Below are 26,946 nucleotides of genomic sequence, written 5' to 3' on the forward strand. Positions count from 1 at the left end.
GCATCCATGTCCCTACAAAGGATGCAAACTCATCCTTTTTTATGGCTGCATAGTATTCCATGGTGTATATGTGCCACATTTTCTTAATCCAGACTTTTTAAATATATATATACTACTTTTATTATTAATTTTCTTACTTGTTTTAAACCAATTCATTCCTTTTTTACCTCAGTTTATTTAAAAAAAATATATTATGCTATGTCTGATAAATCAGTAGACTTCTAATATTCATTAAAATAAATGTATAACTGAGAAATGTTTGTGAACCTCTTGGAATCATCCCATATACCAAAGTGGCACAATCCAGCATTCCATATTAAGATGCACAGCACTGGCAAATAGTTGTTGTCCAATAGGGAATGTGGTATAGATACTGGCAATTGACTAAATTAAGTCATTTTTGTTTGTTTTTGGTGGTAATCATTTTAATTGCTTAGTATATACTACAGTGTTTTTCCAAGTGGGTTTCTCGCATGTACTGATGGATAATTGCCGGGAGAGGGCCCAAAATCTGCATTTCTACAAGTGCACTCTTGTTCACTGGAGTTGAGAGCTGCTACTGGAATAGAAGTGGCAGGATCCACAAAACTTGATCCCCAGCTCCCAGTTCCTTTCTGACTGTCTCCAGCAGAAAGCAAAGAGTAGAAGAGGATGAGCCCGAGAGTCAGACTGAGTTAAATAACATCTTGGTTCCACTACCCACTAATGCTATAATCTTACAGAAATTCCTTAACCTGCCTAAGCATAGGTTTCCTTTCTACAAAATAGGGATGATGATGATGATGATGATGATGGTAAGAAAATGATGCACCTGTAGCTCAGAGCAATGTGCTCAGAAAGTGTTAGCCACAGTTATCATTGCTGTTGTTACCACTTAACGTGAGTCTGGCTTTCCTCATCATAAAAACTTAGCAGAGATATTGGGAAAATCAAATAAACTATAGTTTATTAATTTATTTTATAAACTGTAATGTATTATCCCTCATTACACTCATTAGTGTGAAAACATAGTAGTTATGAGTAAGAAGAGTAGCAACACTCACCCCATGGGATTATCATAAAGATAACATGAACTTGAATATGGGAAGTATTTCATCAACTGGAAGGTTTTTCATTCAAATATGAGGATATAGTAACATCCTAATATTTGGTAATACTAGGTAATATTGGTAATGATCATTTATTGAATACCAAGTAAATCCCAGTTGCTATACATTTCGTTTGACCCTCATAGCATCCTGTTGGGTTACCCCCATTATACAAATGAGGAAGGTGAGCCTCAAAAAGGTGAAGCTAAGGTCATATTCAGCCAGAGGTGGCTGAGGCAGGGTTCTCATCCAGGTCTGTCTGGCTTTATAGCTCATTCAGTTTCCACTACATACACTTCTGTCTGTGTGACTTTAGTTAGTATTAAAGTTAGTTCATGCTCCCTGAACATACCAGCCAGGGACCAGAGAATAGTCTGGTGTAGGGCACAGGAGGCAGTGGAGTGGAATGGTGCATGGGGTTCCTTGGAGTGCTGATCTGGGATTAAAACTTGGATGTGGGTAACCCCCACAATAGAGAATGCACACCTGGATAATTAAGAATCAGTTGGCCACCTTTCCTGGGCCCCACTGAAGCTTCTGAGAGCTGTCACCATGAGGACAGCTTTCCAGGGGCCATAGCCCAGGGAGCCCTGGCAACTCTGGGGCTTCACATGATTAGGGGAAAACACGCAAGCCCTTCTGGTCTTCCTCTGTGTGTGTGAAAATTGAAAATTATTCTTCAGGTGGAATTTACGTTCATTTCAATGTGGGTGGTTTTCTCAATGGCTTTTAAGGGTGCTGAAATTGATTAAATTCAGAATGAGGGAGACCAACCAGACTCTCTAAAGAGCAAATCACATTGGAAAATTGAGTAAATTTCTGTGGTGAGAACATGCCCCTGAAGTGGTGTGCTCACAGCACCTCGACAATTTCCTGTATCCATCCATCCATCCGTGTTAGAAATCCTTTACTTCTCAGTTTTTTTGTTTTTGTTTTTTAAGAGGCAGGTTGCTCTTAACCTCTGTTAAGGCACTCTGTTGCTCAGGCTGCAGTGCAGTGGCACGATCATAGCTCATTGTAACCTCAACCTCGTGGACTCAAGCCATCATCCTGCCTCAGCTTCTTGAGTAGCTAGGGCCACAGGTTTATGCCACCATGCCCAGCAAATTTTTTTTTAACCTTTTTGTGGAGATGAGGTCTCACCATGTTGCCCAGGCTGGTCTCAAACCCCTGGCCTCAGGCGATCTTCTCGCCTTATCCTCCCGAAGTGCTGAGATTACAGTAGAGCGCCAGGGTGCTCAACCTCAATCCTCTTGTTTTTATGCATAAACTACAGTGCTTCCAGCAAATTTCCATTTCTCCAACAAAAAAGGTTTGGTTTTGTGTTTTTCTTTTTATTCAAAGGAAAATTGAATCAGTATCCTGGGGAAAAATTTCAGTCTAGGAAAAACCTGTTGAATATCAGCTTTAGGGACAGTAACTCTTTCTAGTTCATGCTGAGGCTAATTCAGTAGATTAGCTCCTCTCCTTTGGATGAGGATTTCTCTCCCCAGGGTTTGGTTAGAATTCCAGGGATGCAGGTGTGGGGTAGTTTGGGGACACGTCCTAGTGTGCTGTTTTTATAGACTATATATATGTGTCCATCAGTTGACTTATAGTATGGAAAGTTTTCTTCTATTTTGATTGGGTGATTTGGCCACTTCTTGCCAAATTTCTTGGTTTTCTGAATACTGAAGGTTGGAGTTGAGCAACAGCAGGTCAGTGATTTTCAGAAGAGGGACTCTTGAGCCTGAGGAGTCAGATCTCATGGGTAGCATGAAGCTCTAGCAGAGAATACTTGTGTTTTCCAGGGGCTCTCTTGACCCTCAGGCCTCAGGCCCCTCTTGACTCTCATTTAGATGGCCAAGTTAGTGTAAAACGGAGAAGCCCTCCTCTTGGCCCCAGCTTCACACCACATGCAGCTCAATGATGATAATGCCTTGATGGACAAAATGCAAAAGGTCTAAAAGTGTCCAGGAAAACCTAAACTTGCTTTCGCCTCCTATGTTTCATGGCTTGACTTGTGCCACTTTTGTTCTTCCTTTCTCTTGGGCCCAGTGGCATGCCTGTATTGATACAGGAAGGAAGGAAGTGGTTAGATCAGCCTATTCATTTCTTTATTTAACCTTTATATCATCACACAAAAAAATGAGAAAGCGGAGGACCAAAGGTTAAAAGGACTCGTCTACTCTCATAGGGTTTATATCAGTTGAAATTGAAAGGTCATTTTGACACACTGCCCCTCGGCCAGCTCTCTCTACCATTCATTCACTAATTTACCTATTCGTGTATCCAAAATGAAAAATGACATGCGCATGCACACACTTCCAGTTCATATCCAGTCCTATAGTTGATGGTGAAAGAGAGAGCTGTAGTAGCCAGTGAAGTAAATATACCTGGACCATCGCCCTCATGAATATGTATTCTAATTTGGTAGACATTTTTCACAGAATCCCACATATCAATGTAAACTTACAGTGGTGCATCATAGTCTGAGAAAGGCTGATGGTCCTGTATCCGAGTGCACCATCGAGGCTTTAACCTAGGTGGGAAGGTCTGGGTGAGTTTCTTGAGGAAGGCACGCTTGAGTTGGGAGCCAAAGGGCTCCCATGGGAAATCCACAGTCTGTGGTGGGAAGAAAGCATGGTCAGTTGAATGTTCTTGAAAGACAGCCAGTGTGGCTAGGAGCTGGGGCAGTGGCCCCTGAAGAAGCTGGAGGGCCAGGCAGGGCTCACTCACACAGAGCTTTGTGAACAAGTAAGGATTGGGGTTATTCTCCCAAGGGCAGTGAGGTGCTGCAGGGAGGTGATATGCTCTGATTTTGTCAAGACCATGGGGGCTGCAATACAGAGGGCAGACAGGAACAAGAAGTGTAAGAAGACCAGCCAGGAGGTTAATGCAGTCATCCTGGCAGTAGATGATTGAGGTGGGGACCAGGGTGGTGATGGTGATGATGGAGAAACTTGGACAAAATTGAGGGGCATTAGAAGATACAATTGAGGGACTTGGTGATAATTTGGATATAGGAGGTAAGAAGTAGGAGTGGTGCCCGGGGTGATACTTGTGATTTTGTTATACTTTTCCCACCACCTACACACCTCATTTTTTTTTTTTTTTTTTTTAAATACTTAGGAAGAGCCAGGGAAAAGTATCTCAGGTGAGGTCCCAAAAGCTTCAGGGCATGATGGTGACCTTATGGTTGTATAGCAGTGGCAGTTATGCTATAATCCAGGTCTGTCTTCCTGGCCCACCAGCCTCCTCCTTTTATTTATTTTTATTTTTTCAGATAGAGTCTTGCCCAGGCTGGAGTGCAGTGGCACAATCTTGGCTCACTGCAGTCTCTGCCTCTTGGATTCAAGCGATTCAAGCCTCCACCTTTTAGACAAGAAAATAATTTGATTATACCTTATAGTGTATGATTATACCTTATAGTTGTTCTTTTAATCCCTTTGCAGTAAGACAGCTAGTCTCTGGATGTAACCTGCCTCCCTCCTCCCGGGGTTCATATCCTAGGCATGATAGCCCAAGGCATCCTCTTCCCACTTCTGTGGTTTTCCCTAAGATTCTTCAAGGTTACTGAGCATAAACCCACCTCTCCTGTGTTCACATGTTCTCCAGAGAACTTTGAGAAAATGGGCTTTGCTACCCTAGCGTGCTTCCTTGTCTGAAAGGAGAGAAAGCAACAAGGCTTCAAAGGTTGAAATGAAAGTTAAGAGGATGGCACATTTGTAACCTGGGAGGCCAACCTGGATATTTGGTGCAGGCTCTGCCAGGATTCATGATGAGACAACAGTTTGGGCGGCCTCGTGTGTACACTGAGCAGAGTTGAACCTGAAGCTGAGGGAGGGAAGTAAACCAGCCGAAGCCTCAACTGCAGGATGGTAGATGTCGGGCCTGGGAGCCTCAGGTCCTGCGACAACTCATCGCAAGTCAAATTAAGGGACTAATGCAAGCCTAGTAGATATTTAATGAGAGATTATTGCTGGAGATTATAAGGATACAGAAATTGCTAATAAATCCCTGACCTTTTCTGAGCCTTGGCTCAGTGAAAGAGCTGAATCACCTGCTTGAGGGGATTAAGGACAGCCGCCTCCATCTGGCGGGCCACTCAGACTTTTTCTGTCGTTAGCAAACGCGGCTTGGTAGTGATAGTGTTCTAAACCTTTTAGTGGGAATTTGCTTTTCCGACTAGGAGATCTCAATTAACTTAGATTATATCCCTGCTGGGCAGAGATCAGGACTAATGATCTGGTTATGTGTGCACTCTAGTCCTTATCACATTATGGTACTTGATCCTTGATAAATAATAAAACAGTTGTTTATTATTAGTAATCTAATCATGATGTCAGCAGGAAACTCAAGTTGATGAGAGTAGAAATCAAGCTCTGTGTGTGTGTTTGTGTGCATGTGTGTACATGTGTGTTTGTGAAAGAGAAGAGACAGAGATGGGGGTCCCCAGGCAGTGGGCAGTGTGATAATTTACACTAGTTCCAGTTTAGAGGTTTAAAGCAGTCATTGCTAACCTGTATTTCTTGAATTCCTTGTTAGGGAAACTGTTGTTTGAAAGAGATTCCATTTCTTAACACAGCGTTATCTGTTTATAGACTGTAAATAATTATCATCAATATGCAATTTTAATACATTAGAGGCTAACAGAGTTATCTTGAACTCATAATGTTTGACTTTGCAATATGTAAATATTGTATCCATTTGAACTTAGACAACTAAGATAAACTGAGAAACACTGGATTACACATATCATATGTAAGACCTTTATATATAACATCTGTGTAAGACTTATTCCAAGAAAAGGAGTTTGCTGGTTTAAAACAAATTGGAGAATCTCTAACATTGGGAAAAACCAAAGGAGGAACATTTATTCAGAGATTGAATGTGGGGTGTTTGCTTTGCCATTTCCCAAAAGAAGTAATCGTAATAGTGGGTAAATTTGTGATTATTTTCTGGATGTATTTGGAAGGGTCCATTTTATTCTTTTCCATTAAATATTATTTACCTAGAAAAGGATCCACTTCCTACAGTGCCACAAAAAAAGGTTCAAGGACTGATTTGCCTCTGGAGGGTTATGTCTAGTAATTGGGCTGATGGCTTTACATGCTTGTACATTTTGACCACTGGGGTCATCACTGTCAGATCCTAGGTTATTTTCAATTTTTCAAAACTTTTATCGATGTTCAGAGGGTAAAGAAATAGCCTTTGTCTGGGGCAGAAGTTTGTCGATGCCTAGAATAAGACCATGTTCACAAGCCTACTCTTAAAACATCCAAGTTCAGAATCCATGTCTGCAGCTCCCCATAGCACTGTGTAAAATGGCAATTCTTTCTCTCCCAGACTTCTTCGATTCTCATTCCTGTGAAAAGATGATCTTAAGCACCTCTCAAAAGAAGAACTAAAAGGCTTCACCAAACTAATGAATCGTAGTTATAAACATTTTGGAAAACTCCTTTAGCACCAAAAGTAATTCCCCATCTGACAAATGCTATCCGGTAGGCTCTATTGTGACTACTGTATAAAGGAATGAAAATCCTCTCTGCACATGAAAAGATTCCCAACATTATTAGTCATTAGGGAAATAAAAATCAAAACCACAATGAGATACCTCTTGACACCCACTAGGATGGCTATAATAAAAAAGACAATAACAAATGTTGGCAAGGATTAGGAGAAATTGGAACCCTCATACAATGCTGGTGGGAATGAAAACTGGTGCAGCTGCTTAGAAAACAGTTTGGCAGTTCCTCAAAAAGTTAAGCATAGAGTCATTCTGTGACCCAGCGATGCCACTCTTAGGTGTATCTCAAGAGAAGTGAAAATATCAATTCACACAAAGACTTGTACACAGATGTTCATAGTAACATTTTTCACAACAGCAAAAAAGTGGAAATAGCCCAAATATCTATCAGCCGATGAATGGATAAATAAAACGTGATGTATCTGGACCGTGGAATATTATTTAACCATAAAAAGAAATGAAGTACTGATGCTACAACATGGCTAAGGCTTGAAAACATTATGTTAAGTAGAAGGAGCTAGACATAAAAGACCACATAGTGTATGATTCCCATTTATGTGACGTGTTCAGAATAGGCAAATCCATAGAAAAGGAATTCTCCCCACAGCTGGGAGAAGGGAAGAAATGGCTAATGTGTATGGGTGTTTGGGGTAGGGAGGAGGGCAAAAATGTTCTGGAGTTAGATAATAGTGATTAATATACAGCTTTGTAAATACTCTAGAAATTGCTGAATTGTACACTTAAAATGGGTAAACTTATGGTATATGAATTATATACCAATAAAGCTGTTATTTTTTTTTAAATCCTTCCCTGGATTCCAGCAGGTATTTGGCCTCTGTATTATAGGTTGTTACTAAATTTGAAAAATGCCTGCTGCATGAGTTAATTGAGTTTTATTTGAAAGAATTATTTTGATTTGACTTTCAGCCTGTAATCAGAAATCTTGAGATGCCACAATGTGCAGAACAAATACTTTATTTATACTGGGAAAAACAAAGGATTGAGTTAATAGGCTCCTTACCATTTTAAGGGAATAAAAAGAATGATTTGTATGGCAAGTAATCTGCAGGGAGAAAAACATTGTTTTTCTGTTTCTTTTCTGGTACTTTACTACTATCCTGGAGGCTAAGTGTGTTTGTAATAAGCATCACTAAGCAGTAACTGTGCATGTAAGTATAGGAACTATTAATATTTCAGTTTGGGAAGAGTTGTTTTAGGAATTAGCATTCTTTTTTAGTTTGATTTTGGGAATTCTTAGGGATTAAAAACATGTTTTAAAATCTTCAGCACAACTGACAATTGCAGAAACGTGAAACCAGCCCAAATGCCTATCAGTCAACAAGTGGATAAAGAAACTGTGATATATATATATATATGATGGATTACTACTCAGCCATAAAAAGGAATAATTAATAGCATTCGCTGCTACCTGTATGAGATTGGAGACTCTTATTCGAAGTAAAGTAACTCAGGAATGGAAAACCAAACATTGTATATTCTCACTCATAAGGGGGAGCTAAGCTATGAGGACGCAAAGGCATCAGAATGACACAATGGACTTTGGGGACACGGGGGAAAGGGTGGGAATGGGGTAAGGAACAAAGACTACAAATAGGATGCTGTGTATACTGCTCGGGTGATAGGTGCATCAGAATCTCACAAGTCACCACTAAAGAACTTACCTATGTAGGCCAGGCGTGGTGGCTCAATCCTGTAATCCCAGCACTATGGGAGGCCGAGGCCAGTGGATCACCTCAGGTCAGGAGTTGAAGACCAGCCTGGCCAACATGGTAAAACTGCATCTCTACTAAAAATACAAAACTTAGCCGGATGTGGTGGTGAGTGCCTGTAATCCCAGCTACTAGAGAGGCTGAGGCAGGAGACTCGCTTGAACCCAGGAGGCGAAGGTTGCAGTGAGCCAAGATCATGCCACTGCACTCCAGCTTGGGCGACACAGTAAGACCTTGTCTCAAAAAAAAAAAAAAAAATACCAATGTAACCAAATACCACCTGTTCTCCAATAACCTATGGAAATAAAAAAACAAAAATAAAAAAGCAAAATATTCATCTTATCTAAGTTTACCCATATATGCTAAGAATTAAAGAAAGATTCAATTTGGATTAGATCCAAGATGAGTTCAGGTTCTGCTCACATCTCATATATTACAAGTTTATTACTTTCCCTGAGATGACCACAAATCGTCTATAAAATACTTGCTTTTCTACTTTCTGCCATTTTCTTTTCCACTCTGACCATTAAGTGGTAGAGTCTCTTGTCCCACTGTCCTAACAAGGTCAAAGATGAACCCATTCTTAAAGATTATCACTGGGTAACCAAAACATGGGAGTGAATTTTAGGGAATTTCCAGCCTTGTTGTCATGTTAGAAGTTTCCAGCCTTGTCTGGTTCTCTTCTGTGGAAGAAGTTGCTGCTGTTGATCATTTATTTTCTGAGTGAGAACCCTGTTGCCACTTGCTCATTTCCCCCTGGAGGATGGCCCCACTGCCTTCGTGCTGCTTCCTTAGGTAGTGTCATTGTTCTTGGCTGTTTTAATTTTCCTCTGGATCATTTTTCTTCTTTTTTTCTTCATTCTATTTTTCCTTTCTTCTAGTCACCTGAGCAGAATTATACTAAACTCAGGGCCACATTTAAGGCAGATTGATGGTATGAGCTCTAGAGCAGCTCTCCATGTATTGGCTCTGCATCTTTAGTCAAGATATTTAGTTTTACCAAGCCTCAGTTTCTTCATCTGTAATAGGGGCTGATTATAATGTCAATGTGGAAGACTTACTGGGATCAAGTGAAATAATCTATTTTAAGCACTTACCCAACATTTATAGACCACTTAATTTGTGCTTTTTGAAGGAGACTGTAATTAGTTCTACAGCTTCTGTTAATAGCAAAACAATGTAAAGGTACCTATCACCCTCTGCTGCAGTTTCTTCACCTATAAACTGAAGATAATTTTACAGGTTACTACAACTTGAGGTTACTATGAGAGCTAATATGAGATAATACATGCCAAGCACTTAAAACCATACCTAGCATATGGAAAGCTGTCAATGCCAGCTATTATTATTATGGTGTTATTCCTGTACTGTGATTGGGAAACATTAAAAGGATGTGCGACCACAGCATGCGATTGATTCATCCTGGATTGGTTAAGCCCTATCCTGAGGTTGATTTCCATGGCTAGCAACTTAACTGCCCTTCTCTTGCTCTTTCAGCTGCGCAGTTGGACAGCATTGGCTTCAGCATAATCAGGAAATGCATCCATGCTGTGGAAACCAGAGGTAAAGGAGTTTAACAGATGGCATTGTTCTCATAGAAGGTCATGCATCTGGTGAGGAGTCAGACCTGCTACCTGTTGTTTCCTGACTTTAAGTGACTCATTAGCTCCCCAAGTGCCATTGTCAGTGGATTTCCATAAGTTCTGTTGGTCTCAAGCAGGAGGTCCTAACTGATTTTGTGTCACCAACTTCTTTGGCTGATCAGAAGAATGTGTTAAATATCTAAAATACATAGGATTATAGAAACCAGTTACTGGAATTCAGTTTTTAAAATATTAAAAAACACAGGGTATCATAATACATGTGTTTCTTTGTTAACAGTTTGTAAGCGATAGTGGTGGGTCTGATAACCGACATAATTTGGGAGCAGTGATATTTCAAGATATCCATAATAATTGTAATGTGTTATGGAAATACCTGTGATTTCTGACCAAGTTGCAGGTACTGCTAATGCTCCTGTGATTTGTTGCTTACATCCATAAAGGAAGGAAATACTTAATGTCAGTTGTAGGTTAGTGAAGATAAAGATGTAATTGTTTTCCTGTCTAAGTTCACAGACACCCTGAATGTTCTCTGGTAAACATCTTGGGGTCTGTGAACCCAAGATGTTCTGGGGAGCTTGTCCCTGGGGACCACCCAGGTAGAGAGAAGGGGTCAGGCCCATGTTCACATTGATCTTTCCCAGGTCTGTGGGAGCAGGACATTAAGATTAAGGAAGCTGGTTCATCCTGATGGTCTCCATCCCTTCTTCAGAGACTGCCTCAAAGGAGATTCCTCAGTCCCAGCAGTTTGGAGCTTTGAGTTTGCTGGTCTGTTGTACCACTGAGAAAAGCTATTAACCATCTTTCCACTGGATTTGATTTGAACCATTGTCAGAGATGTGAATCTCATTTACTCTACAGCCTCTCAGCCTACCAGCCCTTTTTAAGTAGTGGAAAGAAATTCTCTCTTTTAAAGCAGGATTCATAACTCTTACCAGTTGAGAAATACACACTTTTTTTTCGTAAGGACTGTGAGGCATTAAGTAAAGGGAAGAGAGAGATTTTTAAAAGCTACCCTTATGTATACTGTCAAAAGATATTTTTTCCAAAACAGTTGTAATGTATGGAAACATTTTTTAAAATGTGCAGTTATTTCTCCTATACCTCCCTTAAACAAAGACTTACGGCAGCTTGTAAAGGTAAGATATATCCAGAGAATATAAAGTAGAAGTAGGTGACATTTCTCGGAATTGGTCTTGAGGAAATAAGGATATGGGCCAGATTGAGCAATAAGGATGTTTACACAGTGGCGATGTTAAGGTACAAAATTGTAAACTGGCCAAATGTCTAAAAAATAGGTTAAATCAACAATGGTATGTCTGTGTAGTAAAAAACTATGAATCACTAACAATGCAATGGAAATACATTTTTTGACATATGGCTTTTTTTTTTGTTTAAGACAGAATCTCGTTCTGTTCCCAGGCTGGAGTGCAGTGACGCTGTCTCGGCTCACTGCAACCTCCGACTCCCTGGTTCAAGGGATTCTCCTGCCTCAGCCTCCTGAGTAGCTGGGATTACAGGCACACGCCACCACGCCCAGCTAAGTTTTTATATTTTTAGTAGAGACGGGGTTTCACCATGTTGGCCTGGATGGTCTTGATCTCCTGACCTTGTGATCTGCCCACCTTGGTCTCCCAAAGTGCTGGGATTACAGACATACAGTATTTAAAAAATTATTTATAATACGTGAAAAATGCAAGTTACAAAGCAGCTGCTCAGTATGAGCCTGTTCTGGGAGCAGTGGGGAGAGGAGTGGTCGTATTGTATGGGTTTCATTGTGTTCTCAGTGGCTCTCTGCTGATTTTTACTGTCTCACTTTGACTCATCTATTTACCTTACCTGTAGTTTCTAAATTTTTTTGAAGTGTTCATTACTAAGGTAATTTTTCTTTTTTCTTTTGAGACAAAGTCTTGCTCTGTTGCTTAGGCTGGAGTGCAGTGGCTCAGTCTCCACTCACTGCAACCTTGGCCTCCCAGATTCAAGCCATTCTCCTACCTCAGCCTCCTGAGTAACTGGGATTACAGGTGCCCGCCACCAGGCCCAGCTAATTTTTGTACTTTTAGTAGAGATGGTTTTACCATGTTGGCCAGGCTGGTCTTGAACTCCTGACCTCAAGTGATCTGCCTGCCTTGGCCTCTCAAAGTGCTGACGTTACAGGCATGAGCCACTGTGCACAGCCTAATTTTCAACAGGGGTTTTAATTTGTTTTTTTAATTTTAAAAGAAAAGACCGAGAATAAAATGTACAGAGTTTAAAGGTAGAGGCGCAAAAATGGAGCCAAAAGCGAATCTAAAAAAAAAATCTCTTTCCCCAGTAAAGTTCATATACTTGCTTGAGCTGGGCCACCCGTTCATCTCTCAGGTTTTAGCAGCCAAAATCAAGAAAGAAACCTAATCATTTAAAACTGTTCACAGAGTCTGCAGTAAATGCAAACTGGTAGCTCAGGAGGACAAATTTTTCTGATGTAAAACTACAAAATAAATACAATAAGTAGGAGAAAAGGTGTACAAGTTCCTCTTCCCCCTCTAAAATGAAAATGGAAATGATGTATTTTAACTTCTAAGAAAGTCTTCATTGAGCACAAAGAAGATATAAGGACAGTATGAGTTAGGTGCCATTTTAGCATAAATAGTTGAAAAAAGTGGGTATCTCCCTATTGCAGTGTGTGTATGTGCATACGTATTTATGGTGACCAGAGATGAACAGACTTCCCATACTCTCTGGGGTTTGACAGTTGTCCAGTGGGAGGTGGGATTGTGTAAAGTTCCAGGAAAGCACAAGGATAGAAGTAGAGACACTTAACAAGACTCTTCGAGCTCCCAAGCTGACATGTTACGGAATCAAGTTTCTGCCACTGAGTAACTTGGGACCCATCACTTAGGTTTTGACCAGGGCCTTCTAGTCCATGAATCATCCAGAAGGATGTACATGAGTTTACAGGTCCTCTTTAGCTGTAAAATCCTATCATTCCAGACCACTTCTTTTTTTTTTTTTTTTGTATTTTTAGCAGAGACGGGGTTTCACCGTCTTAGCCAGGATGGTTTCGATCTCCTGACCTTGTGATCCGCCTGCCTCGGCCTCCCAAAGTGCTGGGATTACACCGCGCCCGGCCCAGACCACTTCTTTTTTATTCGTTAATTCCATGTCTACATAGATAAGTATTGTTGAAAGTACTGCAGAATTGGTCCTTTCCTGAATTTCTTCTGAAAGATTGTGTTTTGGCCCCTAAGTACTTTATGCTGGTCTTGATGGAGTATAAACTCATGTTTTGTTTATTATCGTGTACCATAGACTGATCCAGGGGCTGAGGATATAATGGTGAACAGGACACAATTACTGTTTGCATTCTATTGAGAATGTAACAGAAAAAAGCAAGTAAGAATCAAATAAAAAAGATAATTTCAGATATTGTTAACTGCTATAAAGAAAGAAATCAGGGTAAGGGAATGACCAGTGGTATTGATTGTGGGTTGCGTTAGATTGAAGCGGTTGCATTGAAGCTGAGATCTGAATGATGAAAAGCTCTGGGAGAAGGGCAGTCCTGGTAGAGGAAACAGCTGTAGCAAAGGCTATGAGGTGGGGCCATGAGCTCGGCACGTTGAGGTGACCGGAAGGCCACTGTGTGGAGCAGAATGCATGTGGTCATTGACGCAATCAGAGGTAGTCAGTGCTCAATAGTATAGGCCTTATAGGCCATCCCAAGTAGTTTTGGTTATGGTCTAAATGCAATGGGAAGCTACTGGAGGGTTTTAAGAGAAGAGGTGATATGAACTAATTTGCACTTTAGACAGGTCACTTTGGCTACTGGTTGAAGAATGGACATCAGAGGAATAAAATAGGAAGCTGGAGCTCTGTTACTTGAGAGGGGTCAGATATGATGGGCCTGGGACTAACAGAAGAAAAATTGTTTCAAGTCACCTGGTCTAAATTGCCTTCTTTTGTAAGTGGTACAGTGGTGATCTAATCCATGTATTTAAATGAACAGAAACACTGCAGTGGATTAGTTTTTGATTCTTTGTTTAGATGTTGAATTTAAAAGTAAACCCTTACTAGTCTAATTGTACAGTTGAACGAAATAAAGGTGGTCTTTTTTTGATAAAGAATATTTATGTTATAAATAACTGGATCTTCTAATTTCTCAGTCTTGGCTAACATTCCTTAAAATTAAAAACGGTCTTACACTTCAATATAGGTTATAAAGTGTCTTTTTCTGTTTTATGGATTTTTTAATCATGTCATTTTTGGCATTTTAATTTTAAAAAGTGGTTAAATATGACATATTTAAAAGTGTACATTTTGCATCTTTTAGAACTCTTCAGATGCTGCCTTTGGCAAGAGAAAAGGAAAGTTTCTTTCGCCTCTGATGACTGAACTAACATGAGGGCTGAAGTGTGCAGCACATCCGTGAAATCCTAGACAGCTGTACCAAATCCCACTCCTTTGCTAAGAGCTGAGCTGAGTGACAGGGGACTTTAATTACAGCAGCTTTTAGGAGGACTGAGAAAATTTAAAAAAAAAAAGTACACTTGGCTGGATTGGCCTGATTTGTGTTCTGACGTGTCTCTAATTAAATCATCACTGTTTCTTTCCTCAGGGATCAACGAGCAAGGGCTGTATCGAATTGTGGGGGTCAACTCCAGAGTGCAGAAGTTGCTGAGTGTCCTGATGGGTGAGTGCGGCAGGGGCTCTGCTAGGCCGGTCCCTGGGTGGGGGGCCCACTCTGAGAAGTCACCAGGTCTGTGAGTAGATACAGTCTGTGACAAAGGAATCAGGGTATCCATGAGCTGTCACCCAGAAGTCAGCTGCCTCATCAGTCAGTTGTCATGGCTTCAGGCGCTGCTGGGAAAGGTTCTGAGTAGGACTGGACAAAATAAAAAATGCCAGGGCCCAGACACCACATCTTCTCTGTCTGTAGGTTCAGCGCTTCTGGTCCAAGTGGTACTCGGTCACTCACGTGACCGCTACACCCTACTCTGTCTTTAATAGCTCATGACTCCCTCCGTTCTCTTTTGGGGCAGGTATTTAGTGGGACACACCCAATGCCCAAGGAAAGGCATCATTCTGGGCTCCAGAGGACCTCAGAGTTCGTGTTCCTGATACTGAGCAGGTGTCATGTAACTCTCAGTTAAAATGTATATAAGCAGATAAATCTTCTGATCCTCTTTGCTTCTAGATTTCAACTGAATACTTGTCACTTGAGCAGCAGAACCCCATTTACCACTGGCTGATACAAATATAAAACCACTGACTCCAAATGTGCAGTATTTGAATCAAAAGCCCATGAGTCCGTGAGCCAAATTTGCTTAGGCTGCAGATTTCCTGTATTTTTAGATGTGAGTGCAGCCAGCCTCCATGAGTCACATGGATCTAAATGGCAAACAGATCAGATTTCACAGAGGCTGTTATTCCTCCTCATGGAAGCCCTAGCTTGTAGAGATGGACTATCACTTGGGGTACCCGCTCAGTGTTTTGGACAGGGACAGTTCTTGTGTTAGTATTTGTAATTTCTTTTGCCATCCCACTTTCTGAAAATAGCTTTCTTATGTAAAGAAATCTCTTCTCTCATGTTGGCCAGAATGACTGTCTTCACCTCTTTTTGAGAGAGTCATTCACTTCTTGTAACCAAAACCCTATTGTATTGCTAATTAGTGTGAGATCTGTTGTTTGAAACTATGATTATTTGTGAGGTGCTCTAGCAACGAGTATCTGGGTTTCTTTTGTTTAAGATTTGATATATGGTTAGTTTTTATAAAAATTAAGCTTTTCATTTTGAGATAATTATAGATTTACATGCGGCTGTAAGAAATAATATAGAGTTCCTGTGTACCACTTACCCAGTCTTCTCTAAAGGTGTAACATCTTGCATAACACAATTTTAATATCACAACCAAAATATGGGCATTAATTTAGTCAAGATGCAGAACATTTCTATCACTAAAAGGATTCCTTGTGATGTTGTACAAGCACGTACCTCACTTCCCACCTTGCACCCTGTGTCTGACCCCTGGCAATCAGTAATCTAGTCCCTATTTCTATAATTTTGTCATTTCAAGATTATTATCTAAACGGAATTATACAATACAGAACATTTTGGGATTGGCATTGTTTTTCGATCAGTGTAATTTTCTCAAGGTTTATTTTTGCTGTTCCATGTATTAATAGTTCTTTTTTATTGCTGAGTAATATTCCATTGTATGGATACACTGCACTTTGTTGAACCATTCATTTATTGAAGGGCATCTAAGTTGTTTCCAGTTTGGGGCAATTATGATAAAGCTTCTGTAAATTTTCATATATAGTTCCTGTGTGAACGTATATTTGTTCCTCTGGGATAAATGTCTGAGTGTGCAGTTGCTGGGTTGTATGGTGATAGGCTTAATTTTTGTGAAATACTAATATAAAGAAGAATTGAGAGTCTAATAGCTGTCAATCCTTAGTTTTTCATTTCTGACCAGAGCTGCAAACATTTGTAGGGTGTCTGCTGTTTAGAACAGATGTCAGGTGCTAGAGATTAAACTTTAGAAAGAGCGTTCCTTTTCTGTAAGGAGTCCTGGTAGGGTGAAATATGTGTGTATATGAAAGCTGTAATGTAAAGTATGATATTCGTGCTTAATATGTGCCGGGTCTAGAAGATTGAGTAGTGTAGTGAAGGAGAGAGTAGAATAATAATTCCAATCCAGGAAGTATTCTGAACAAAGGGTCTACGGTGGCTACAGCAAAGGGTATTGATTCTATGATTATTATTTTAATATTTCTGAAAGACAGGCCAGGTGCGGTGGCTCACGCCTGTAATCCCAGCACTTTGGGAGGCCAAGGCGGGCAGATCACGAGGTCAGGAGATCGAGACCATCCTGACTAACACGGTGAAACCCCATCTCTACTAAAAATACAAAAAATTCGCCGGGAGTGGTGGCAGGCACCTGTAGTCCCTGCTGCTCTGGAGGCTGAGGCAGGAGAATGGCGTGAACCCGGGAGGCGGAGCTGGCAGTGAACCAAGATCACGCCACTGCACTCCAGTGTGGGTGACAGAGTGAGGCTCCATCTCAAAAAAAAAAAAAAAAAAAAAAAAATTCTGAAAGACTTACTTGAGGCTGGGACAGGAGAGTTTTAAAGTTGAATAGCTAAGGTGGTCTCTTTTGTTGAGGAACTTGAATATTGAGCCAAGGTGTTTGGGGTTTTTTCTATAGGAAGTAAGAAACTATTAAAAGTTCTAAATAGTGGGATTATATCCATTGTGATGCTTTTGCACACAAAAGTGTCAAGAAGACAATTCAGAATAGTTTACAAGGAAAAAAAAGCATTTATTTGCTCACGTAACTGGGAAATCCAAGACAGAAACATGGCAGAGTCAGGGATGCCAATGATGTCTTTACTTTTGCTAGATCCTTTGCCCCTTCCTTCTTCTGGCTTCTCATGTTCTCTGACCTCTTTTGGGCTTGGTGTGGCTTTGTTCTCCGAGGGAGTGTACCAGACAGGTTCAGCCTCTGCAGTCCTTGGAGCCTGTGGTCACTGAGAAGAGAGTGCCTTTCTTGGCTGTGTTGGCAGAAGGCTCCAGTGAGGACTTTGCTTGGCCAATATGGGGCCATTCACATGATTCGTTTCTCAATCTCAGACCAGTCACATGGCCCACAGCAGATGGCCTGGATCCTCTGCCTGTGTTGGGGGATGTGGGGGATGGAGTGGGGACGGGGTTAGTCCCTGAAACCTGGTGGACTGAGCAGGATTATTGATAGGATGATGGAGGAGTGCTTTCCTGAAATAATGGCTGCGGGTAGCTTTTTAAAAAAAGTCTATCTAATACAGATGTAACAATATCAGATTCTAGCATTAGGAGCATAATCTTGGCTACAATGTGGAGCATGTATTTGATTATGGAAAGACATGGAGGCGGAAGATGGTTGTAATAGATTAGGTAAGGCAAACCCTATCAAAGACTGAACCAGGTGCTCTGAAGTCAGGAAAAAAGGACAGACTCAACATGAGTATAGAGAGAGAATCAACAGGACTTTTAACCAACTTGATATGGGGGAACAGAAGGGGCAGAGAGATTTCAAAGATGACAGATTATTATGTAAGATGACACTAATGAAAAGAAATATGACATTTTAGACTGCTCTGCTAATCTAAAAAAGAACCACTTTAGCTCAGTTGTGTTAAGCAAAAGAGTGGTTATGAAAGGATCTTGTTTTTATCACTTTTCTTAGTGGCCTTCACACAAGATATTTGTCTTGTTCTCTTCCTTGGTTTTCCTGGGGATAGAGAAAATAATCATGAACATTTGAGAAATGTCATGAAAAAGTAATAACTAGCAGCTGAAAGTCACGAGGGCAGCTGCTTCTGCCAGGAGGACATTACAGATAGACTGGAATCTAATCTGAGATCCAACCGGAGCTGCAAGATGACCACAGTGCAACATCTAATTGAAAGTTGAGAATGGTATACATGATTCTCCCTAGCAGTTAAGTAAGTTTGAATTTAAAAAAAAAAAAAAAAAAAAAGTAAGTTTGAATCTCTCAGTTACAGAATCACCAGGGCTCCAGACCTGAAGGAGGAGCTTCATCTTCTCTTTTGTGAACATGCCCTCAACTTCATCAGTTCTTGGTACTGGTAGTGTCTGGGCTAGCCGAGAGTATAAAATAAACATGGCACCCGTGCTCCAAAACCTTCCCCTGAGATGGCTGGGCCGAGTGAACCTTTCATTAACTATTTCTCTATTATAAATTAATTGGATGCTTATTATGTGCCAGGTACTATGTAAGATTTGGTTTATCTGTCCAGGGCTCTCAAAAGTGGAGTAGTATGTTTTGGTTATTGAAAATATGGCTGGTCAGGCATGGTGGCTCAGGCCTATAATCCCAGTACTTTGGGAGCTGAGGCAGGTGGATTACCTGAGGTCAGGAGGTTGAGAGCAGCCTGGCTAACGTGGTGAAACCCCATCTCTACTAAAAATACAAAAATTAGGCTGGGCGTGGTAGCTCACACCTGTAATCCCAGCACTTTGGGAGGTCAAGGCGAGCGGATCACCTGAAGTCAGGAGTTCTAGACCAGCCACACCAACATGGTGAAACCCTTTCTCTACCAAAAATACAAAAAAAAAAAAAAAATTGGTCAGGTGTGGTGGCACATGCCTGTAATCCCAGCTACTCGGGAGGCTGAGGCAGGACAACATCTTGAATCCGGGAGGCAGAGGTTGCAGTGAGCCAGGACTGCTCCATTGCACTCCAGCCTGGGCAACAAGAATGAAACCCCATCCCAAAAAATACAAAATAAAAAAATTAGCCAGGTGTGGTGGTGTGCACCTGTAGCCCCGCTACTCAGAAGGCTGAGGCAGGAGAATCCCTTGAACCCAGGAGGCAGAGGTTGCAGTGAGCCAAGACTGCACCACTGAACTGCCGGCCTGGATGACAGAGCAAGACTCCATCTCAAAAAAAAAAAAAAAAAAAAAACTCGGAGAATTAAGTGAAACCAGAGACTTTTTTGGATTACTTGGAGTTTATTTTTTGCACTCTTAATACATTGGAGGACTTTGGGTTGGAAGAGGACTATAAGAGCCAGCGCTTTGAGAATGTCTTCTTTGTACTGATCAGGATTCCTTAAGAAAGCTTGCTAAAATTCCTCATAGCAAGTGCAGTGTGGCTTTGTACTAGTGTCCTACCAAGAGCTACACTTGATCCCTTCCTCCTAGCAACAGAAGTCATTAGTCTTTGGAGAGTGAAAAGGACTCTCAAAGACTTGCAGATTCCTAGAAATAGAATACCTTCTGTGTGTCTGGGGGATTTCCCCCCTGAATATTAAGTAAAGATAAATCTTTCCAAATTTTAGCCCAACTTTTTTGTCTATACTATTTAATATATTAATCAGCTATATACTTGTTCAGTGTATGTCTGTCTCTCTTCCTGTCTCTCAGTACATATTTTAAATAAATTTTTTCCTAATGAAAAGTTATGAGTGGTCATTGTGAAAGTTTGGAGGAATACAAAAAGTAGAAGAAAATAACAGTTCTATAGACTAGAGTTAACCTTTATTAACTGTTTTGTCATATGACATCAAAATGTTATCACCTTTTAAATTTAGTATGATATAATATACTATAATAAATATAGCAGTATGTTTACAAAATTAAACTCACTGTGCAGATATTACAGGTTTTATTCATGTAACACTATAGAGTGTCTATTGTCGCATGTCATTCAAGTTCTTCTAGAGTATGATTTTCTTAGGCACATATTGCATAGGTGCTCTGTAACTTTTTAATCAGTCCCCTGTTCTGGGATACATGGGCTAATTGCAATTCTTCATCATTCTAGAAAGCACTCAGGTAAACATCCCCATGGAGGCAGGACAGAGGGTAAACATCCCCATTGAGGCAACAGAGATTAAGAGCATGCATTTTGAGATTAGACAAGTTGCAGTTCTACTGCTTATTTCTTTGACTTAGACAAACGATTCACACTGGTCTAGTCATCTATTTCCGCATCTGTAATAATGGCTCCTGTCTCCATAGTAATGTGAGGATGGAATGAAAAGATGCCTGTGGGTTGCTGAGTCTAGAGCCTTCACATGTTAAATATAAAATGTTAGCTGTTATAATTTTTATATGCATCTTCAGTTATTTCCTCAGGACTTATTTTAAGGTGTTGAATTGCTGGGTAAAGGTATGTACATGTTTTCAAGGCTCTTAGTTGATATTCCCAAGTTTGTAGTTAGTGAAGTCTGAGGAGAATATCCTATACCCCACATCTCTGCCATGCTGTGTGTTGCTGTTTTGCATATAAATTAGAAACATTTTTAAAAGTACCTTTTTAAATTTAATTTTGCATTTCTGTAATTTTGGGTGAGGTTGTACTGTTTACATGTTTATTGCTGATGTATACTACTTTTGTTGAATTGCCTGCTTGTATTCTTAGCCTGTTTTTCTATTGATATGTTCTTCTTTTTCTTAAAAAAATTTTTTTTGTTTTATTTTTAATATTATTATTATTTTTCCTGCTCTGTCGCCCAGGCTGGAGTGCAGTGGCTCAGTGTTGGCTCACAGCAACCCCTACCTCCCAGGTTCAAGTGATTCCCATGCTTCAGCCTCCTGAGTAGCTGGGATTATAGGTGCTTGCCACCACGCCAGGTTAACTTTTGTATCTTTTTAGTAGAGTCAGGGTTTCACCATGTTGGCCAGGCTAGTCTCGAACTCCTGACCTCAAGTGATCCACCCGCCTTGGCCTCCCAAAGTGCTGGGATTATAAGGCGTGAGCCACCTCAGCTGGCAGTGTGTTCTTCTTTTGAGTACAAGACCTTTTTAGATCTATAGGCTATATTTTCAATGTGTTTTTTCAGATTATTATTTGTCTTAAACTTTATGGTGCATTTGTTTTTATTGTCTTATGAATATTTTATCGAGATGGGGTCTCACTCTTTCACCCAGGTGGGAGTGCAGTGGTGTTATATTGGCTGACTGCAACCTCCACCTCCTAGGTTCAAGTGATTCTTGTGCCTCAGCTACCTGAGTAGTTGGGACTACAGGTGTGCGCCACCATGCCCAGCTAATTTTTGTATTTTTAGTAGAGATGGGATTTCATCATGTTGCCCAGGCTGGTCTCAAACTCTTTGAGCTCAAGGGATCTGCCCACCTTGGCCTCCCAAAGTGCTGGGATTGCAGGTGCGAGACACCATGCCTGGCCTATTTTAAATTTTTATGATATCCAGTCTGTTACCTTTTTTCTAAACGAATTATGCCGTAAAAGACCTTCCCCAGGCCAGGCGTGGTGGCTCACACCTGTAATCCCAGCACTTTGGGAGGCCAAGGAGGGTGCATCATAAGGTCAGGAGTTTGAGACCAGCCTGGCCAACATGGTGAAACCCCATCTCTACTAAAAATACAAAAATTAGCCGGGCATGGTGGTGCACATCTGTCGTCCCAGCTACTCAGGAGGCTGAGGCAGGAGAATCTCTTGAACCTGGGAGGCAGAGGTTGCAGTGAGCTGAGTCGTGCCGTTGCTCTCCAGCCTGGGTAACAGAATGAGACTCTGTCTCAAAAACAAACAAACAAACAAACAAACAAACAAACAAACAGAAACCCTTACCCAATCTAGAATGACAAAAACCTTAATTTCCCTTAAAATCTGTCATGCAAAATGGAAACTCTCCTTTTTCCTCTAATACTTGTCCAGTTGACTGGTATCCATATAATGAGTCATTTTCCCCTTTCCACTACTTTTATGTATCATCATGTAATCATTCTTTTATACATATTGGGGGCCATTGAAGGAGTTTGTATACATACTTTTCTAAAGGCAAACAAATCTCTTTACTGTTTGTTTTTCTATAATTCTCAATATTTTAAACACACTGACATTTTTCACCTTTTTAATGTTTAATTTTTCCCCTGATTCTTTACATTCTAGCAAAAATTCTCAAACTTGTCCCCCATCTCAATGTTACTCATTTAAAATTGTTGGGTCAACTGTGATTATTATTTTGCTGTTTACAATGCATATTTTAACTTTCTGTAATTGGATTTTCCAGTGTCTTTATTATCTTATTTAACTCCTTTTATTTCTACTTTTCAGCTATAATCTTTATTATTTTGGTCTGTTTCTTGTTTTATTTTGTTGTCTTAGTTTCTGGCATCCATATTTTTTGAATTTTATTTATATGATGAAGCAGGTGCTCTCTGAATTATTTTTCAGAGTGCTTTGATGTCTGTATTTTTTGCCAACAAATATTTTATAGGAGTTTATATCTTCTGTTTAATCAAACCTTTGCTTTTAAACTCACTGTGGAGATTCTCCTTGTTCTGCTATTTTCCTGAATGCTGTTAGAATCATTATCTTACATGATAATTGGAGGGCTATTGTACATGATTTGAGCCAACTTTCTGGTATTCTTAAAGCTTTCATTTAGTGGACCTCTAAGCCTGCATTGATTTTTCCTGGTTTTGCTATTTGGTTATGGTCCTGGGAGAAGCCGGGTTTACTCCTGGGTAATCTGAAGCGTGCTGTGGTTCTTCCCTCATGGCTATCATGTTTCTTCTAGGCCTCTCCTGAATTCACTTGCCTTGATACAAAAGGACTCCCCTCCACTTCTGCTCTGCAGTCTGATTTCATTGCCTGGATTATAATCTCATGACAGCTCTGGGTGCCCCAGAAAGTAGCCCCCAATAATGTGTGTGCTGGAGTGGGGTTGGGGGGTTGCAGCATAGCCTTTTTCCCCACACCCCCGGCTGGCTTGGGCTAAGTTTTTGGTGGGCAGAGGGCCACCACCTATCACATTGTTTCCCTAGCTGGGTTTTCCTCAGGCCTTCATCTGAGCTTTGCCTAGTGGATATCCTGGTGGCAGGAGAATGTTGACTGAGAGCCTAATTTTCTGTGCTATTAAAAATTTGTGTTCCTTGTGTGTGTGTGTTTTTACCGTGATGGTAAAGGACTGCAAATTCAGCATCACTGTTTTTCTCGTCCTGTAACCTTTTTTGTTCTTCTTCTTTTTTTAAAAAAACACATGTAAAGCAAACTTAGTAAAACAGAGAACACAACGAAGGTATTATAGAGCAGTGCTGTAAAGCACAGAATTATAGTAGCATGCTTTCTCCACTTACCTCAGACCCAGTGGTGAACTATCCTTCCTTACTCTGGGACCTTGAATGTCTGCATTTCTTTTTTCTATGCCCCTTATTTCCCATACCTTTCCACAGAGTGGCATAAATAAAAACAATCAACGACTTCTTTCTGAAGAAATCAAAATGCTTTATGATGATTTCTAAGACCTAAAGGCTTACATAGGATTGAGTGGAAACAGCTCAGACTTTGAAGACTGTAGACTGCTGGAGTAGGGGAACCATGAGAAGAGCAAACATCCAATTTTGTCTACCAGTAAAGGGGAGCAGACAAAGGATGACAGGACCAGAAGATGATAGACTACTTGGATAGAGCATTGATCATTCTGGGAGCTATCAATACAGCTACTAATCACGATCCTGAGTCCCCAAAGAAGAGACACACAGATGGAAACTCACCTCCTCCTCTGCTCCAGCCACCATAACCTTTGCCTGTTGGGATGCTTCAGGCAGGCCCTCATAAGACTGGGGCTTGAGCCAGTAAGAGCTTTTGGATCTCAAAACAGAAGGGACTGTTAGAGATAGGATATGCACATAAAAAACTGGCATTAGCAGTTGCCTCTACCTTTTCATGTATATGTCTTTTTTTCTTTGAATTCTTAACATGTGCATATATTACTTTCTCACTTAAAGAGAGAAAAACATTAATTTGCATACAGTATAATGTAGTATTAGGAAATTTAAGTGTACATAGGTAACTTTCCTAATGATTTCCTCCAAAATATCCTTCATTTTGTCTGCAGCACAGTGATAGACTAGATGACTCTTGGGACTGATCCAAGTGTGACATTTCTAAGATGTTCTCCCCTTATAACCACTGCTTCCAGTCTGTGTCTTCTAGTTTTCTGAATTCATGTGATAGTAGATTCAGGAGGAAATAATATTCATTCTGCTTTCCCCACATGATGCCTTTAGTACACTGGATTGCTCCTCTAGTTTAGATCTGTTTTACTGAGCAGCAGTGGTCAAGGGACACGGTGGAGAGAAAGGTACCGAGTTCTAAAGAAGAGTGTAAATGATGTCTCTCCAGCATATTCAGATGCCATCAGGAAGCTTCTGTAAGTGACGGGAGCATCAGGAGGGAGGTATGGAAATCAGTAGCACTTTCTGAAAATGGTGTAGCTTGGGAGGCTGTATTCAACTTAGTTTGGATTTTAAATGAATTAAAATGGATGTGCTCGAGTTATGAGCCTTGCCTCATCAGTGCTATAAAAAGCCCTTTAGCCGGGCTGTAATTTGACTCTCCTCTCTAATGTTACGCAATATTCCTATGGTTACAGAGCCCGAATAAGTGGAAGCTAATCATTAGTTTGCTAAATGTGGTTCATGGAACAGTTCACAACTCCCAGACTTGCCAACTGCTGCTTGTTCAGTTTCATGTTCACTCTTCTTGGGTAGAAGTTGGTTTCTTCCTTAGAAAAATGTACAGTAACATTTGTCTCACATCCAGGAACCATGCAGGATGGCAGCTCTCCATGTGTCTTAGGATGGGGAGGGAAAGAGGTCATACAAAGCAGAGGTTTTTGATACATGCTCTTCTGCAGGAAAAAGCCATTCAGAGAGTGCAAGATGACAAAGACACGAATTAAAGTGGCAGACATTTTGGATACTGGGAAAATCACATTTTGTGAACTTTTCAGAAATTTGCTGTGATAGGACTCTATGGAATTTAGTGTTCTGTGGCCCCAGAAATAAAATTATGCTCTTTAGGTTCCTCCTTGTTTGTTTCATGTGACAAGAAAGACTTCATTTTATTGCTCAGGGTCACCTGCAAACATCATACAGGTATTGTGCCTTTGAGAGCCACATGTTTCATGAGCTGGGGGCCCTTTCTTCTCTCATAACCCAGTGTGTGTCAGGGGAACACACGGAGAGCAATAAACACCAGTTGGATTTGTGCCCCTACCTGGTGATGATAGGCTAAATCCTGAGGCCATTCATGAGTATTTGGCCTCTTTCTATTTGGGTGAAAGTGGTTTCTTTCCCAGTAAATAGAAAATGTCTTGTGCCCACCTGCGACTTATTTTTTTCCAGCTGAAAGGCTGTTGGCCTTGCAGGAGGAACAGCTTTCTTTATTGATATCACAGAATTATTCTTGGAGACTGTTCAGAAAGATGCAGTCTGGTGGCTGCCTCCCTTTACCTGGTGCATCATTTAGATCTCTTTGCATCGTAAAAAGACAGAAAACCTGACCTCACCTGGCTTAAGGGGAAAAAGGAATTTACTGGCTCACGTGATAAGAAGGAGAAGCAAATACAAGAGTTCAGGATCCACCATTTCTGCTTATCTCGTCTCTGGATTTGTCGGACTTTCAGGCTCTGTGTGGTGGCACCTGGCAGTTACATAACCTCCCAGTGCAAGCCCAGCAAACAGAAAATATCTGTTCCCGACTCCTGGAGAGTTACTCTGATGGGGCAGGCTTAGGTCTTGGGCCATCCCTCATCTAGTCATTAAGTCCCGAGAGATGATCTACTTTTGGCCAGTCTGTCCTGAATCTCATTTTCCACCCCTGGAAAAAGTAAGAAAAGGGTTGCTCTCCTACTCAAAATGAGGTGCTATGCAGAAAAAAAAAAAGGACTGGGAGCTGGCGGGCAAATAACTAGTCTTTAGCCAGTATGAGGGAGCTGGATTCTCCCTCCTGTGCACTGAAAGACTCTGTGACCCTCCCACCGGTACATGTGTGACCTGGCCTGCCTCACCAGGGACGGGATGGGGATCTGTGAAGCAATTACACTCCCTAACCTCTGCCTCTTCTCATCTCCTTGTGTGCTACTCAGGAAGATTACAAGAATTACCTCTTCTGATCTTTTATCGTACATGCTTGTTTAAAATATACTGATTTGTTTAAAAGTCCATGCAAGAAGAGACAAAAGAAATTGTCAGAGCTGATAGTTATGGTGGTTCTCATTGCATGTTTGAACTTAAAGCAATTTTTTAAAAAATACAAAAGTAATGGAATAAGATGATACCACAATCCACCACTTTAACCCAACCACTAATTTAGAGTATTTCCTTTCAGCCTTGTTCATATAAAAAGTTCATAGAGAAAGTTTCTCACAAACATATCTTGCTTTGTTTTTTTTTTATTTGACATTATATAATGCAGGCATTTTCCATGTTGCTTTACAGTCATTGTTGTCATATAAATCAGCGAGGTGATATTCCATCAGGTAGACATACTGTAATTCACTTAATCATTCTTCTATTATTGGACATTTAGGTTGTCTCCTTTTTTTCTTTTTTTTTATTCCGCTTTTACAAAGAAGAGTGTATGCTGAGCATATCTGGGGTCTGTAACTTTTCTCCTGCGTTATCTTATTTTCTGAGGATAGACTGTGAGAAATGGGATTACTGGTTCAAAGGGTGTAAACATTTTTAAGACTTTGATACATATTACCAAATTGCTTCTCAAAAC

The 26,946-nt window shown here is 40.6% G+C and overlaps 1 protein-coding gene across 3 annotated transcripts in view; it reads left to right on the top strand.

Annotated features, from left to right (window-relative positions):
- ARHGAP26 (Rho GTPase activating protein 26) overlaps positions 1-26,946 on the top strand; it is a 474,474-nt gene that overhangs the window by 272,147 nt on the left and 175,381 nt on the right. For all 3 annotated transcript variants that reach the window (XM_011939748.1, XM_011939749.1, XM_011939750.1), the window contains exons 13-14: positions 9,825-9,890; positions 14,523-14,597. In XM_011939748.1, coding sequence (XP_011795138.1) covers positions 9,825-9,890; positions 14,523-14,597 — 141 coding nt within the window. The remainder of the gene's footprint in view (positions 1-9,824; positions 9,891-14,522; positions 14,598-26,946) is intronic.

Source organism: Colobus angolensis, unplaced genomic scaffold, assembly GCF_000951035.1.
Source record: "Colobus angolensis palliatus isolate OR3802 unplaced genomic scaffold, Cang.pa_1.0 Scaffold183, whole genome shotgun sequence".
In the NCBI taxonomy this organism is placed as follows: domain Eukaryota; kingdom Metazoa; phylum Chordata; class Mammalia; order Primates; family Cercopithecidae; genus Colobus; species Colobus angolensis.